Raw genomic sequence first — 17,111 nt, 5'->3', positions numbered from 1 at the left:
GTCATCCTTCTTGTGATGTTTTTTTTGGATGAGCACTGCTGGCTCGGCCCTCCTTCTCCTCCTCTTCCTCCTCTTCCTCATTTGCAGGTGAACACCTCAGTTCTCTCGCTGCAGGTGTTGCACTTGACGAAGCAGCACCACTGGAACTTGCAGTTGCACTGCCAGACTCGCGTGTACTGGTGGGTGTCGTGTCCGCGTCCGCAGCACATTAGGTTGCAGCCGTCCGTGTGCGGCGAGGTGTGGTTGCAGAGGCGCCCCTGGGTGCCCGCACTGCCCGTGGCCGCGTCCTCTTCGCAGTAGTTGGGTGAGCGCTCCAGGTAGACCAGTTCGGAGGCGGGGGGCTTCTGGTAGCCGCGGCCCTGTTTGAGGCGCAGGAAGGAGGGCTGGCGCAGGCGCGTGGCCCTCACCGCCTCCACCTGCACGGCCGAGCTGTAGCGCTCCTTCAGCACGTAGCCGATCTCCCGGAACTTGGGCAGCGTGGTCCAGCACGTCTTGGTGGTACAGGAGCCCGAGACGCCGTGGCACTTGCACTCCAGCTTCATGCACTCCTCCACGACCTGCGGGGCGGCACACAGGTGGGCAAAACAAGTCATGTCACACTGAGCCATGTGGAAAAACAAACTGATAGATCATGACTATCTTTTTTCCCATATGAACTCATTTTCATCATGATTAGAATTGGGCAATATAGTAGTTTCAATCCAAGTTGTGTTTCTGATAAGACAACACATGGTAGTCTACTCGAAAAAGTTTTTAAAAAATTGTGAATTATTAATGCCAATAATAGCAAACCTTGTGATGACCCAAATCAGTAATTAGTAATCCTGCATTTAATCACTTTTTCAAAGTTGTGATTTTTGCCCCATGCACAGGCATTCCAACATAGTGGGTTAGTGTAATGTTGTTACATTCACTACGTTTACATGATGTTTTTAAGTCCGAATTAATAATTCAGTATTCCGTCGAGTTTACGTTGATCTTTCCTTTAATTCCGAATTAAGAGGTGTTTACATGACAGGATTAAACTTTATTCAGAATTAAAGTCAGTTATTCCGAATTAAATGTCTCATGTAAACGTTGCATTGTGTTGGTTTAAAGTAGCCTACAATGTGATGTATAATTTAAAGGCCCCATCAGATATTGGTGTAACAAGGATGCCTTGTGGAGAAATGCTTGTTACCTGTTTTCAGATAAATAGTCTGGTCTTAATCATCCATAACCGAACACCCAACTTTCTATTATTATCTATTACTATTTTTGTTAACTTTATTACCCAACTTATTTGCCCACTTGTTATGAAATTGCTATTAGGCTATGGTAAGACCAGGCTGCTGGGTAACGTTTGGCTACCTGGCTATCACCATTTGGCTCCTCATCACCCCATCACACAAATCAATAGGTTTCTTGTATGCAAACATTTCTGTCTGTGCATGCAGCTGAGGCCACTGATTGGTTGAATACTGCTGTCGCTCATGCGTTCATGTGATTAGCTGCTTTGCATCTTGCCCTTCCTCATGTTTGTAAACAAGAAACCTATCAATATACTTAAGGAAATAAGGGACGGTCTGCCGTTTGACAATCCGAGGCTAATTAGTTAGCACATCGATGCTGACGGAAATCTCTGCAATGCTATGCATATAGAATGATGACATGTCTATGATTATTTCTTCACATTCTGTTGTTATATACAGTGTAGATTTTTTTTTTGCATTCTGCAAGTGAATGCAAAAATTAACTACTGTAGTTAACTATTGTACAAAGAAATACTACTGTCCTACTGACATGTCCTAACCAAAGTACCGGTATATGTAACGCATTGCATACTGTATAGTGTATTGGCATGCTAATTGATTAGCCTCGAACCATCCAGTCTTGCCATAGGGGTAGCCTACAAGTTTGTGTTTGAGGCTTTGATAGAGTATCCACTCATTTCCACGCCCACTAACCCTGCCCATTTCAACGATTTCCGTGCTACCACAGGATTTCTTGTGTTTCCGTTACCTTAGGTTGTTTAGAAAATGCAATTAATGGTTCTTGGTACTTGCGGGAATTAAAAACAGGCCTTTAGTCTGCCCATAGCCCTTCTGAATGATAGCACTAGCAACTGCTACCAAAATAGCAGTGGCACTGTCCGTGTAACCTTGGATAGTAAGGTGGACACAGAGTATCATGCCAACCAAACTGTAATATTCAGTGCTATAAATGTAATACCCGCCAACTGGCCAAATACTGGTGAAAAGGCAGTTTGACTGGTATAGAAGAAGACTTATAGCCAATTTGACTGATAGTGAGCTTATGTGTGGCTAGTACAATGTAACGTCTACTAGCCAAATTGGCTAGTGATGAAAAAAGTTAATTTATAGCCTATGGTAATATATGCCTATAGTTTGAAACGTTCTGTGATGGTGGGCAGCATGCATGTCCTCAGAAACCATCCATGTACCATATGGAGAACTGCAAATGTCACAAATATACATATAGTGCCTTAAGCAACACCGCTTTTGTTTTGACGAGTGGACCTTTATTCTTCAGAAAAGGATATTATTAAATATAGGCATGAACAGACACATTTACAGCCTTGTCGCACCTCACCTACCATGCATCTGTTAACAACAATTGGAGCCAAACCCTACACTTTAGAGATGCATGGCACTAGACAAAATATTTCAGCCTTCAAGTCTGACCATATTCATTTTCCTATTCCCTCCTCATGGATTTCATTTGCGTCTTCATGCTTCTCGACAAGCCACCTGGGCTTCATCACTGGTGCAGTAGTATTAGCATGTGAATGTTTTTAACATTAACATTTTTAGTGTTGCCTCAAAATGTACAAAAGCTCTTTTGGAATAGCTGGAGGCTACGAGCAGCGTTTGCCAGCTATATGTCAAATCCAAGGGGGAAAAATAAGTTACAGCCAGAAGTGCCCTGTAATTTTCTCTACCTTCCTCAAGGCCACATCAATGACCAGAAAAAATGTTTCAAATAACCATTCGTGGATACACTTACACTGGAGTTAAATATGGATATCGGTAGGTTTTTGTGATGGGTCACAGATACATTTTACAGACAGATGACCATTTAACCATTTCCTAGATATTTGTGTACTTTAAGGTGAGATTAAGTCCGACTGAAAGTGGATGATTATCAGTGGCTGTTGACTCTGGTTTACTCTTGCTCATATGTATTGAGGAGTAGCTTCGTTTTCTGGAGAATTCCTCACATCTTGCGAGTTTACTTTGTGATTATCTGTCTTTGACTGACATGACAGCTTTCCATGTGGAAACTGCCTGCCTAGTGTTTTAATTTGATCAGATGATATAACTTTTTTTTTAAGTTTCAACCCACATCCAACCAGAACTAAAATATTTAGCCTTTCTCTATGTTGCAAAATACAAAAATAGAGGTAATTGACACGTTTTAAGACTAATTAGTTAATTAATTAGGTAGTTAACATCCAATAGGACTAATTACCTGATTAGGAACTAATTGAGACGTGAAAGTTGCACCTTCGAGTATGAATCGTACACAAGATTTTAGATTGTTATTCACACGCCCAAATACTTGGTGTATTTCATGTGATGCAGAGCACATTTGCTCACATGAAAATAACTTATTGACCTTTAGGGTCGTAAGCGGTTGACCTCTAGGTTAATAGCCTTATAAGCAAGTAAAGAAGCGAAACGGTAATTAGCCAAAAAATCCAGTTAGTGTTTGTGTCAGCGTCTTTGTCTTACCTTGCGCCCGGCCTCATTGTTGTGGAGGTTCATCAGCCGCCGCGCGTTCTTCTTGATCTCTCGGGCGTCCACGAATCTCCTGGAAAACTCCACTCCATACTTGACGTCAGCCGAACAGCCGCCCCACTTCCAGCCCTCCTCCTGGTCATGGTAGCCCTGCTTCTCACGGTCGCAGCCGCAGTGCGTCAGGTTGCCCTGGCTGCAGGCCGCAGTCACCGCGTGGGCTACCCCCGCAGCCGTGATGGCGTAGGTGAATGCGGCCTCCTTACTGCCTGGGAGGGAGAACGGGGGAGCACGTTGCAAAGTGTTAGGTGTATGAGGGAGAACAGGGGAGCATGTTACAAAGTGTTAGGTGTTTGTTTTTTTCTTTCACTGATGTTGGTGTACATTGTGGACAGGAAAGGCATATGCATGCCAGTACATCTATGAAGATTGTCATTCATCCAGGTCATGTTACCCAAACAGTTAAGCTGTAAGCAACGGGACGTTGTTGAATTTGAAGATACCCACTCTTGGTTAGGATAACTGTTCACTAAATGGCATTTTGGTGCTCACTAGTAAACGAATGGTTATACTTTGCGTATAATTACTTGACATTTGTGTCTTTACTTGTTAACTAGGGAGCACTTTCTTCACTTCATTACGCAATAGCACAGTATTCTCCACATTGCAATTGGGGCAACATTGAACTGGTTAGTGTCAATCAGAGCTTCAAATTTGCTCATTTAGATGTTAACTTCGCTACTTAAATTAATTTGGGCAGCAGATACATATACTACTTACCTTGAAAGCATGTTGTCATCACCATGCTAGCTATCAAGCTATAATATTCATAGATATTTTTGACTCACCAGCAGACAGACATTCCTGGCTTTCAGGAGTTGCATAATGTACACCTACATACAGGGGGTAGACAATATGATGGAAACACCTCTCATTTTAGTGTGGTATGTTTCATGGCTCAAGTGGACCAGCCTGTTGACCAATCTTCATTCATTGCACATTGCATCAGTAACGTGAAGTGTGAAGGTTCAATTAGCAGGGTAAGAGCACAGTTTTGCTCAACATTTTGCAATGTACACAACATTATGGGTGACATGTTCATAAAGGAGAAATTCTTGGTGCGCGTGTAACTGTTGCACCTTTGAGATAGCAAGTCTTTGTGATGTATCAAGAGCCACGGTATCCAAGGTAATGTCTGCATAGCACCAAGAAGGATGAACCACATCCAACAGGATTAACTGTGGCTGCAAGAGGAACCTGTCTGAAAGGGATGTTTGGGTGACCAGCTGTGTGTATTGACTCTGTGGAGGTCTCGATGGACCGTTCTGGCAGGAAAAGGAGAGTTGAGTTGAGTTGCACATTTAATTCTACTGTGATTTGGACAGTTGTGGTTTTATGTTTTTTGGATACAGTCTGGGTTAGCACCCAAACATCCATTTTAGAGAATTCAGACAGCTTCCTCTTGCACCCATAGTTAATCCTGTTGGATGTGGTTCATCCTTTTTGGTGGTATACAGACATTACCTTGGATACCGTGGATCTCAAAAATCACAAAGACTTGCTGTCTCGGTCAAAGATGCAATAGTTGCATGCGAACCAAGAATTTCTCCTTTTTGAACTCTGATATGCCCCCATAATGTTGTGTGCACTGCAAAACTGTGCTCTAACCCTGCCAATTGAACCTTCACGCTTCACCTTACTGGTGCAATGTGCAATGAATGAAGATTGGCAGACAAGCTGGTCCACTTGAGCCATGACACTTCCCACTCTAAAATGACAGGTGTTTCCATTATTTTCTCTTACCCCTGTATTTTGTTGCCTCAGAAAATTGTAGTCCACTAGTTAACAAATGAACAAAAGTGGTAGCTAGCAGGCATTGTGACGAAGACATCAGGTGAAAAAACTGTTCACAAGCGGGGCTTTGAGAAAAAAAGGTTGTCCCCCACTGGTGTAAGGTACAGTATAATAGGACTAAAAAGGCCCTCGTCCATTGTCAGAACACCAGGACCAAAAGCTGACACCTGCTGGTCAGCCTGGTGGCCATTTTAGTGCCATTTGATTCCTATGGAGTTGCCATCATAGAGGTAGAACAAAAAACACTGGCCATTGGCTGGCAGCGCCGGAAAGCACCTTCCCCCGCCGCCATATTGTATAGGTTGCCCTGTGCTTGGCATTCAATGCAAGTCATTGGAGAGCTGTCAAAAACGGCTAAATGCTTTGGAAATATCAAGCGTGTGACTCATTCTACTTGAACAAGATTTCAAATAAATATCCACCTAAATCATATGAATTGATTTTTTTTAATCATAGACATTTAGCCAGATATTTTAAATATTGTCCTTGTCAAGTTCTGTACTTTCACAGAATCGAGTCATTTTTTGAGAGAGGTGAGCCCCTTCACCATTCATTTACATTGACGGCCAAGCACAGGTCTACCCTCAAAAGATGGCTGCCAGGATTGCCATAAAAAGTTGTGCCGTGTCCACTCGAGTGTTTTTGGGCACGTTCGTGATGCCACGTGCTGCACAGATCTGCACTGCGTGCATGCTCACTGTGCACTATGCTGATCTGACCCCCTCACCAGATGAGTATGGGTCTTCCTTGCTTCATGCATCCAAGATGTGTGCATTTCTGGACAGCGTAGTTGTTAGCAGTTAGCAACTTCAGTAGTTGCTAATGGGAAATTGCATTGCAACCAACAAAGTAGCTAACATAGTTAGCAACTACTCTTTCCAGAAATGCACCCCTGAACTACATTCATCTGGCAAAAGTAAGGTTAGTGTTAGGCAGCATGGTACATTTGATTTGACCCTGTATCAGTGGCCTTCTCCCTTTACATAGGCCCACACACCAACTAGTTTTGAACAAATTTGTGTTTATGCTGTGCTAATTGCCCTTGTTGGGGCAGAGTACTGAAATGTGAATGTTGTGTAGTGATTTTTAAGGGGTCTTCAATTCTGTTTTCATCATTCCATTCAAAATTGTGCAATGTTTGATTTCACCTAGGCCTCTTTTAATTGTTTGACTTGATATGTTGTGTATGTTAACAGTACATTTCATTCACTGTGTAGAATTCACATTTCCAAGCAATATGAGTTGTCAGATGATCTGAATTATTTTCATACCATCTAAACCAAAACCATGACAGACACTCAGAATCAACCACACAAAGTCAGCATGGTAACAATTACAATTGGTCATGAAACACAAATCTTTTCCCTGTTTTAAAATGTTCATTGTGTTGCATTTTTGTTTTGTTTAGCACAGCCCACATTTTTTACTGCTAAACAGTATAACTGCCCAAACAGACCACTATGGGTTGTGTTTTATTGTGTTCGCTTATTGTTCATCTCTTTCAGGGTCTTCACAACATCTCTAGGAATGCTGGTCTTCGAAATGGTGAGGAGCACAGCACACATTCAATCTTTATCAAATAAAATCATCAGTTTAAAGTAGACTGCATCATTTATACTGGGACACACCACTGTACCATGAAGAAATAATGGTCCAATATCTGGAGTTTTATGTGAAACTTGTTTGCCCTCGGTCAAAATATGTTGATGAAATGTTTCTCAACAGTTCAACTGTTAATGGGGTTGTGTCATAAGATGGCCGCCATTATTATTGTTGTACATTGCGATCCACCAAACTGACAGCCCTCTGTTCAGGTTTATAGAAGACAGAGACATTGTCAGCAAGATTTGTGGTTCTTTAACCACAAAATCTTTAAAGTTAAAGGATGGGGTTTCACTGCAGGTTATGAGGCTATGAGCTGCTGCACGTTTGCAACGTTGTGTTCTGTTGACGGACTAGTGTTATGGAACCATGCTGCCGAGTTCCAAAAAATCATTTTATGTTATTATATCATTATGATTAGTGGCCTGCTGATGTGCTCTGTTCTTTTTCAAACCTTGGGCCGCCAGCCCGACTTGACATAGTTTGTAGTTAGACTTAATACTTTCGAACCCTTTTTCCTGGCATTTGACTACTACTACAAAGTTGACGTTTCTCTACTTGAAGTCAATTTGTTGTCAAGTATCATGTAGCTGTCTAAACCTTGCATATTTAAGACCATATGACAAGACATAGAAAGGAAGTTGTTCAAGTATTACGGTGGTTCTGCAGTATAACTGTATCCCTGCCTTATGAATTAAATGTGAAGTGATCTACACAGAATACAACTTGGAATATGGTAAAACAAACTCCATGTTAGGACTTGTAATCTTGTGGGATGCTGAGTCATTCAGAGAGAGAAAATGTGTATTGTCCTCAACTGACCAAATGACATCCCAAAACAAATCCTTGTCAGAGTTGGGCAGAAGGGACACACTCCCAAAACCATTCTGACCACAATCAAGGACTTAAAACTGGCTCTCGATTCCTGTAAAGAAAAGTATTTGTATTCATTTTGACAGGGGTGAGTGTGTACACAGTAGGCTCACAACATACACTTAACACAGAATTTGCGCAAATCATAACAAAATGCTTCGGTGTGCTTTACCAACAGCCCAACAGCCCTGTGACACACAGTCTTCAATCCCAGGTACTGATGCTCAACATAATCTCTCAAAAGAGAGAATAATCACAACACTGGCCAGTTATTTTAACCGATCATTATCACTTTTGAAGACTGCTCTAAACTGGTTAAAATCACACACAAAAAGCCCTTCACCTCCAAATGACTAAAACCTTACTCCTCCTGGAAAAGCCCAACATGACATGACATGACCAGCAAAATGCAGAGGGAGCCGACTGACCTACTCTCAGCTCTTGGCCAAACACGGTCCTCTCTCCCAGGGCAGAGCAGTTCCAGCGGCCGTAGCGGAATTGGTATTGGCACTCGTTGATTCCCAGCTGGGCGCCCTCGCCGATGACGATGATGGCATCGGGCCGGCTCTGGCAGATCACTCTCTGGCGGGGGGCTAGGCCGGGAATCTTGTTGCAGATGATGTTGGCGCCCAGCGCCACCACCGAGGAAAGGGCCCTTTGGACACAAACGAACGACACAAGTTGTGTTGCTCAGCAGAAATCAAAATTTAAAAAAGAACACATCGCTCCATCTGTCCTCGCACAATTTTGCCGGTATCTTGTTGCAGATGATGTGTTGGCCTGCAGTGCGACCACCGAGGAAAAGGGCCCCTTGAGTGGAGCGACACCACTATCCCCAAATATGTTGGTCAGCAAAACAGCACACATGCATCTGTCCTTACGCAATACATTTGATCGGTGTTAATTCAACACTTAGACAGCAGGTTCAACAGTATGAGTGTTACATCAGGCTCTTATAGTGTTGAATTAACACTGAAATTGCACTGTGTACAGCTGTGTATCAAAGAGGCTGAGATAATGACTGGGACTGTCAGTAATCTATAGAGCCAGTGGTTCTCTACTGGTATCCTGTGGCTCAGCTATGTGTACAATGCAATGCTGCAAGTCCTCATTAAAAAAAATGAAAAATATTGCTGCAGGAAGCAAAATGTGATGCAATATATTTCAGCATAACATGACTGTGTTGGTTTTGCCTAGTAACGGGAGCCCACACGGCCCGGGCACCCACATGGAAGCAGGACATGGAATTTTGGGTGAAAAAAGCATTCCAAACAAATTATCCCACTAAAGTGTGCTGCTTAAAAAGACACAAGCAATTGTGCAGTGAATTTGTCAAGATATGCCATGCGGTAAGAATGTAAGCGGGCAAAACTATTGACCATTCCAGTTATCACTGTTGCTTGAACCCTTTCCAACTTGTAATTCACACAGTTTTATCAGGTTGAGAGATGTAAACTCAGACTGCAGCTATCTTGTCCAAGGCAGGGGAAATGGTGGTCAGTTCTAGAGATAACACTGAAATGTGCTGATGTTGGTGGTAAGCACAGTGGGCTACTTAAGGATTGGCACATGCACAGGAATGCTGAACCTTCAATGTGTGCAATCATATCTTTTGGTCAAATACTAAAGCATAGAAAATGCCCTAAGATAAATTGCATAGGCCTACTAGACTTCTTGCTGGTGATAGAAATAGTCAACAGTAGCTACAGTCAACCACACTATGGCATCAAAAACGGGTAAAACACCTAAAAGGTGAATCACAATGGATACATTATTTGGAAAATGAGTAGCCTATATCCTAGACTTGAATAATTGCAATAGGCAATAACCTAAGTTACAATAGAAGTAAGGGGAAATCATGCACCTTAACATTTACTATTTGCACATACTGTCTACTAAAACGAGGCGTTACAGAAATCAACGCGTGGTAAGGGTTGTGCGTAAAACCATGTGGCTGGGGCTTTTTCGCAACTTCTCTTGTACAATTGCTGGTCCTACTTAGTTATCAGTGATACTTATCAAAGCCTTCAAAAAAGTATGGTAATTTAAAACCCCATTCTTTAGCCTTGTCTACAACCGTTAAAGTAGCCCACAACGCATTCCATATCGCGCAATTGAAACATACATGAATCCATAGCCTAGGTTTGCAGGCTGTCATTGCACTCCATAAACTGTATAGGACAACAGTGCACACACCAGTCGGCGAGCAACCCTTATTATATCAGTCTCATGCAACTCTTCTGCGTTACAGGTGTTTCATATGTCACGAAGATGCCTACTCACCGCATCCAGTCCCAGCGTACCCACCTGTCGCGCGCAACGGAACAACCCCAAAGCTACTAACTACACATACGTTTCACCGGTTACTTTATACTCAAGTCAGAAAAAGGAAAAATGGGAAGCAAGTTGTGCCAACCTACAGGTAGCTACCGCTGGTGAGGATGAGGAAGATCTGTGGGTAGTAGACTGACAGCAGAGCATTGCGTGAAGAGATGATGAGCATGGTGACATTGAATAAACGGATACGGCACTTTGTGCTTGAAAAATAAATAATTCATTAAAAAACGCAAAGTGCGACTGTAATTCCTTAATCACTCTTCCTAAGAGTGTGAAATAAGCGGAGTATCCTTGCTGGGTTTGTTGCCGTTTGTTGCGGTAGTTTGGAGGAGCGTTGGCGCTATGCAGCTCCAAGCTCCCCGGACCATGCGCTAGCTGCGGGTGCGGAGATAGGATCCGTCATCTCATAGCATGGGGGTAGTTTTAGACTGAGGTCCCCGGGCTGAACTCGTGTGAATCATGAAATGTTTGGATATCACGACTGTGCCCATCGTGTGTCTCCCAGCTCTGTCATTGGCAGAGGGAGAGGGGGCTTCGTGCGCTGTGCAGTCCGCCCACCTTTGTGGTATCGCGCGTAGTAGACAGACAACTGCACAAAAAGTCAGTCTGTGTTTAGTTGGTCACATTTTACATTTGATGATATAAAATGCCTTTTTAGTATTGAATTGGACTGTACAGTGGTGGCCCTAGTGTTACTAGCCTATACCTATCAAGTTATCAGTGTTGATAAACGAGTTTTATCCGTGCGTAACGGCGGTGCACAATTATTTTCACTGTGACATTGATCGATGTAAACTGAATGAAATGACCTAGCTCATACACTAAACGTGGAATGGAAGTGTTACAATCCTCGTGGTAAATGATGCACGCTGTGTCTCTCATCACGTCCCTAGTTGGCACAGGTGTCAGGCTCAGTTCAGCTACAGTAAGTGCTCCATCTGAAATATGCGGTTTTGGGAAGAGATCTGTATAAATAGTGATGCAAGAAACATTGCCATTCCGTTTAGAGCAAAGCCACAAAGGCGTAGAATAGAATATTGCTGGCTGTGTAAATCATTAATGCAGGCTTACAATTAAAACGTGTTACAAGGCTGATCCAGGAGTAGATGGCAGTGAGGTCTGACATTTTCAAATGTATTCAATTTTCACAATGGAAATGGGGTGACTTCAATAGCATTGTAAATTAATAAGTTGAGATTGAGAAATTGATTTACTTTAGTAGTTCCAACTGCGCTTTACTTTTAATGAAAGGAGCACGCAGTTGATTTTAATAGGTTCCTTCCTAGTCAATTACTATCATTTTAGAGGCCCACCCCATGCTCGTTCAATGAGCGCCTCCTATTGGAAATACACGGGACATGGCACGCCGGGATGGAATCTTACCCCCAGTACAACCAGGCAGAATCATATCGTGGACAGAGCCATGTTCAACAGCCAGGGACTCCTGGCTGTTGGGACCCTGTCTAAGACAACAACAACAACAACAAAAACCGTGCACATTGGTCTCATTTGAGAAAAACACCATTTTAGAAACATAAGCCTTTGTTTTATTTCTACATTTCTGAGCAGATTTTTTTTTGGAATTGGAATAAACATTTTGAATGATCTAACAAGCATGCATGAGCTGTTATCCAGTGTGCACAACCAGAGATGAATGAAATCTTATTTTGTGTGTTGCTGTTTGTACCGATGTCAGTATCAGAGGTATTTAAAATTATAAATAGTTCTACTGGATTCACTTTAATATGACATCATTGTTGTTGGTTGTAGACATGGCTTGTTGTACAGAAAAGGCTTGTGAGCGATTATTGGGGGAGAAGAACTTGATTCAGTTTTCCATTTGAGATTAAAGGGTGACTGACTATACTGAATGTTTTACAAGCCAGAATCCAATGCACTGTAAAGTTCTTGGGTAGCCACGTAATACAGATGGACCCACCTGTGGCCGTGTTCACTCGTTGCTAAAGACCACTGTTATGACATACTGAGAGCTTTAAGTGACAGATAAAGACTTTGTTGTTGCAATTTTGGTGATAGTTATGTTAAAGATATTTTTTGTCTTTTTTACTTTATTGAAGATGTTGACAGGAAGCGAGTGGGGAGAGAGAGACGGGGAAGGGCCGGCAAAGGACCCGGGGCCAGCAATCGAACCTGGATTGGCCGCACAGCAGATGAGTGCCCTACCATTGGGCCACGGCAGGGCCGATAGTTATGATATAACAGAGGTTCTGCACAAAGGCGTAGAGTACAGTATCATTTATTGATCCAGAGGGAAATTAAGGTTTCAAGTAGCAAACATACACAAATACAGAAGAGGACACAAATACATCACACACACACACACAACATTGCACATACAGTATATCCACCATACATTCACATACATACATAATATACATACATATATAAATATATAATAGAATACATACATACATAATGTGAACCCTTCTGACCTCCTGAAGTAGTATTAATGCAGATAATATAGCCTATAGACTGTCTTTAAAGGTCCACTGTGTAATATTTTTTGTAGTTAATTTCCAAATTCTATGCTGACCAATCACAAATGTTACCTTTTTCATAAATACCTGCCTCCTCCATCAAATTCCAAGTATTCGTTATGACTGGGAAACTTGCACTTTTCATACATGAAAAGGTGAGCTTCTCCATGTCCGCCATTTTGAATGTCCAGAAATGGCCTAGACATTTTTAGCAGCAAGACATACTTTACTTTGGTCATACTAGTAAATATCGGTCTATTACTTCGTAAATATTAATCAAACGATCAAATTTGGCAATAGCACAGTGTCAATGAGCAGTTAGTTGCAACCCCTACTCTGGCCACCATCATACACAGTGCGCATTTAATACCACTTTGGTCCTGTAAATGAATGAGCGCAATACTATTATTGTTATTATTGTGATGTTCTTTGGGGTAGGCTATAGGTTATCACCTATGTGAAGTAGTGAACACATCACTGGAGAATACATTGGTGAAACCAGATTATGAATTTGTATTTACACGTTCAGATTACATTCCAAACATCGAGGGTTTATTTTATATAGGTAGCCTATTTCCATTTTAGTCTACCTCATTAAGTATGTAGAGAAAGACATGTTTTGCTTCTGACTTACTGCTTACTTGCATGAATAACAGTGTTGCCATTTTCAATATTACCAGCAGGGGGCTCTGCATATCACAATATCACAGTATGAGCCCACTGCCACAAACATTCTCTACTGTCCCATAGCTCCAAAGCTAACATCAGCCCACTCTACACCCCCACCATCTTGTTCACTACTTAAGGCGATCGACTTTTGAAAGAAAGGTAGATTCTAATGATTAATCATCTTTAACTTTTTCATGAACATGAATAAATGCCATGGCCGATTTTTGCTGAGCTTTTCAAACTTATTAGGGAACACCAGTGAACACCCCTAATATAACCACTTGGAAAGATGCAGACAATGTTTAGGGTGGTTTTTTGTCAATGCACATTAACGGCCATTCTAAAAGCCAATTGAGACAAAATCTAAATTGGCAACATAACAGAGATGGAAATGTAAAAAAAAATGGTGTGGACCACTCTATTGCATTGCAGACAACTCAGGAAAGGGGGTGAATGTGCTTTAGTGGACATGTCCTTGAAAACCTTTAACTGTAGGTTAAAAACTCATGCCATCCCGTTGATCCAACTGACCACATTCATATTCTATATGTTTCATTTACACCTGAGGTTAAGTTGAGGTGGGCTATTTGCCCCATGTTAGTTGTATTTTTTTACTTTCACTGATGATAGGACATTATGATGGGGTGGACAGGAAGTGAATTGGAAGGGGTATGCAAATGACCCGGGCCATAATCGAAGCCAGGTCGCCAGCGTAGCAGCCCAGTGCCCTACCGTTATAGCCAGGGCAGGGCCCCATGTGAGAGGTCTTAATATGTCCTCCTTCACATCATGCAGCCTGCATGCTCATCATGTATATCCTTACATAAAGGCGGCATGACTCTTATTTTCATGATCCTACTTTGCCTCACAAAAGTGAGTGCATGGGTTTCAATTAAGGACATTTTTCTTTTTCTTGGCGCTTGGTCCTTTTAGGCAACATGACCTGGATGGATGAGCCCATAGGCCAGTGTTTTTCAGCACTGGGGTTGGGACCGCATTTTGGGGTTGCCTGAAATGTCTGAAAGTGTGTAAAAAAAGAATACTGATAAATCTTACTAATTAATATAACATAACTATTCGATATTCTCTTTGAAACACCATTTACAATCTTAGACTGCCATAAATATCTAAAGGTTTAAAATACCTTACAACTTATTTAGCTCAGTCATATTTTATTTTTTCTTGTGAAAAAAAATGTGCATGGGGTCCCCAGAAATGTGGAATGTCAAAATAGGTCCCATTCCAAAAACAAGTTGGGAACCACTGTCATAGGCCTATAGTGCGTTACTCCCACCTGGGGCAACAGTACAGAAATGTTACGTTGATAGGTACAGTACTACTTCTATTCATGCTGCTCACGCTGACCACTGTGATCTGACCTTTTCTTTTGTAATGTCCTTTAAGAAAATCTACTCATATTAAATGGGCTACAGTTCAACAAGTGCAGCTGCCTTAGTGACACACATCCTGTTAGATAGAGTGTTGAATCATTCTATTTACAAGCAACATACATATATATATATATAGAGAGAGAGAGAGAGAGAGAGAGAGAGAGAGAGAGAGAGAGAGAGAGAGAGAGAGAGAGAGAGAGAGAGAGAGAGAGAGAGAGAGAGAGAGAGAGAGAGAAGAGAGAGAGAGAGAGAGAGAGAGAGAGAGAGAGAGAGAGAGAGAGAGAGAGAGAGAGAGAGCGAGAGAGCGAGAGAGCGAGAGAGCGAGAGAGCGAGAGAGAGCTCTTGTCATTATGTGGTGGCCCATGTGACGAGTGCCCTGTGGGGACAGCAGATGTTGGCTGGTGATGTCATGCCGTGGGGGAGGGGGGAGGCGGCCTGCGGGGAGCCGAGCGAGGACACACAGATGGGGGCGGGGCATAAAGCCTCGTCCTAGAAGGGGAAAGAAAGAATGCTGGGAGTTCCCACTACTGCTGCTCTGTCCTCAACACTCCCACGGACCCATAGCCCTCTCACTCACTACACACAACAAAAAAACTGATTTTAATGCTTTGAAAGACGAAATTTAATCAAATGCTGGGAGTTACCACTTCAGGTCTATGTGTCCTCAACTAACACTCCCACGGATCATAGCTCACTCATTATACACACAAGTTACAAGAACTGTTTTTTTCTTTGTTCATTCTCAGTTGTATGTTGAAAATGAACCACAGGCTACCCACAATAAAATCTTTTTTGTTGACTCTTAATGTTGAATGCGTTACAGCAGTGGCCCTCAACCTTCTGCTGCTGGGAGCCCCTTTTGGACTTATTCTGCATCTTGAATGCTTTACATTCCAATTTTAATCGAATGTGTTACTTCATCCTAGAAGTGGTTAGGAGAGAATGGAGGGAGCTCCCACTTTAGGACTATGTGTCCTCAACACCCCCTCAGGTCATAGATAGATAGATAGATAGATAGATAGATAGATAGATAGATAGATAGATAGATAGATAGATAGATAGATAGATAGATAGATAGATAGATAGATAGATAGATAGATAGATAGATAGATAGCCTTTATTGTCCCCAAAGGGAAATTTGTTTTCAAAACCATCATAACTTGCTACAGCCAGCATGAAGACAAAGTATACAACTCAATACACAATAGAAGTACACAAGGACAAACACAAGGACATCAACCACAATACACACACACACACACACACACACACACACACACACACACACACACACACACACACACACACACACACACACACACACACACACACACACACACACACACACACACACACACACTCCAACACACATGCTGTGTCTGTCTGTCTGAATCACCTTTACACGACATCGATAACCACTTTTTTTGTTTATTCTCGGAAGTTTTGTGTAGTTTCCATGAAGCAAATGCTTTACACACTATTTGCAATGAAATTTACTTACTCTGGATAAACTCATTATTCATTGTAAACTGTTTGTATGTATGTCCTTCTTTGCTATATTTTGTGATAAGTCTTGTTTATCGCTTTCTCATCACAAAGGTCCACAGCAAAGAAACTCATTGGTCATCATGGGATGAATTTATTAGAATGAATATGAGTTTGTCATGCCATATGTAGAAAAAGCAAGAATCGGATGGTTGCAGGTGTAATACACTCTCTGTGAAGATTATGACTCTAAAATGTATTTTGCAAGGGGTCGATATGGAAGGCTACAGCATGTCATATAGGGTCATTGGATTTAATAGTGCTCTGGGTTGCACACCGTCTATAAATCTACTCGTCTACAAGAAATATTTACAGATATTCATAGTACTCATTTAAGAAACATACTTTGAAGGATTCAATCTTGCAGGGCAGTCTTTTTTTCTGGGGGGGGGGGGGGGGGCAAGCAACATAGCTGGAGTGTGATGAGGAAGAGGGACACTTTCTTTCCCCCTCACCCCTCACCCACAATGGACCGAACCAACCCGGGCGGCAGACAAGGTCATGATTTGATTGTAAGGTTGCAATGTTAAACTTTTCCCCTCTGTCCCCTCTGTCTGTCTATCAGTGGCATGAGAAGTCTGATTGTTCTCGGTGGGTATGCCACA

At 42.1% G+C, this 17,111-nt stretch overlaps 1 protein-coding gene across 1 annotated transcript; it reads right to left on the bottom strand.

Moving 5' to 3' along the window:
- Nucleotides 1-43: 43 nt before the first annotated feature.
- On the bottom strand, nt 44-10,680 carry wnt7ba (wingless-type MMTV integration site family, member 7Ba). Its single transcript, XM_063216894.1, has 4 exons — nt 10,487-10,680; nt 8,495-8,721; nt 3,735-4,006; nt 44-557 (listed from the first exon to the last, which is right to left on the bottom strand). The coding sequence occupies exons 1-4, from the start codon at nt 10,567-10,569 to the stop codon at nt 78-80; spliced, it is 1,062 nt and encodes a 353-aa protein (XP_063072964.1). The 5' UTR covers nt 10,570-10,680; the 3' UTR covers nt 44-77.
- Nucleotides 10,681-17,111: the final 6,431 nt, after the last annotated feature.

Source organism: Engraulis encrasicolus, chromosome 15, assembly GCF_034702125.1.
Source record: "Engraulis encrasicolus isolate BLACKSEA-1 chromosome 15, IST_EnEncr_1.0, whole genome shotgun sequence".
Taxonomy (NCBI): domain Eukaryota; kingdom Metazoa; phylum Chordata; class Actinopteri; order Clupeiformes; family Engraulidae; genus Engraulis; species Engraulis encrasicolus.
The sequence above is the reverse complement of the archived record's forward strand: the minus strand, read 5'-3'. Positions and strand labels throughout refer to the sequence as shown.

Coding starts and splice junctions, on each gene's coding strand:
- wnt7ba (XM_063216894.1), bottom strand. CDS start 10,569: ATGCTCATCATCTCTTCACGCAATGCTCTGCTGTCAGTCTACTACCCA. Junction 8,722..10,486: donor CTCACCAGCGGTAGCTACCT/GTAGGTTGGCAC, acceptor TTGTGTCCAAAG/GGCCCTTTCCTCGGTGGTGG. Junction 4,007..8,494: donor TGGCCAAGAGCTGAGAGTAG/GTCAGTCGGCTC, acceptor TCTCCCTCCCAG/GCAGTAAGGAGGCCGCATTC.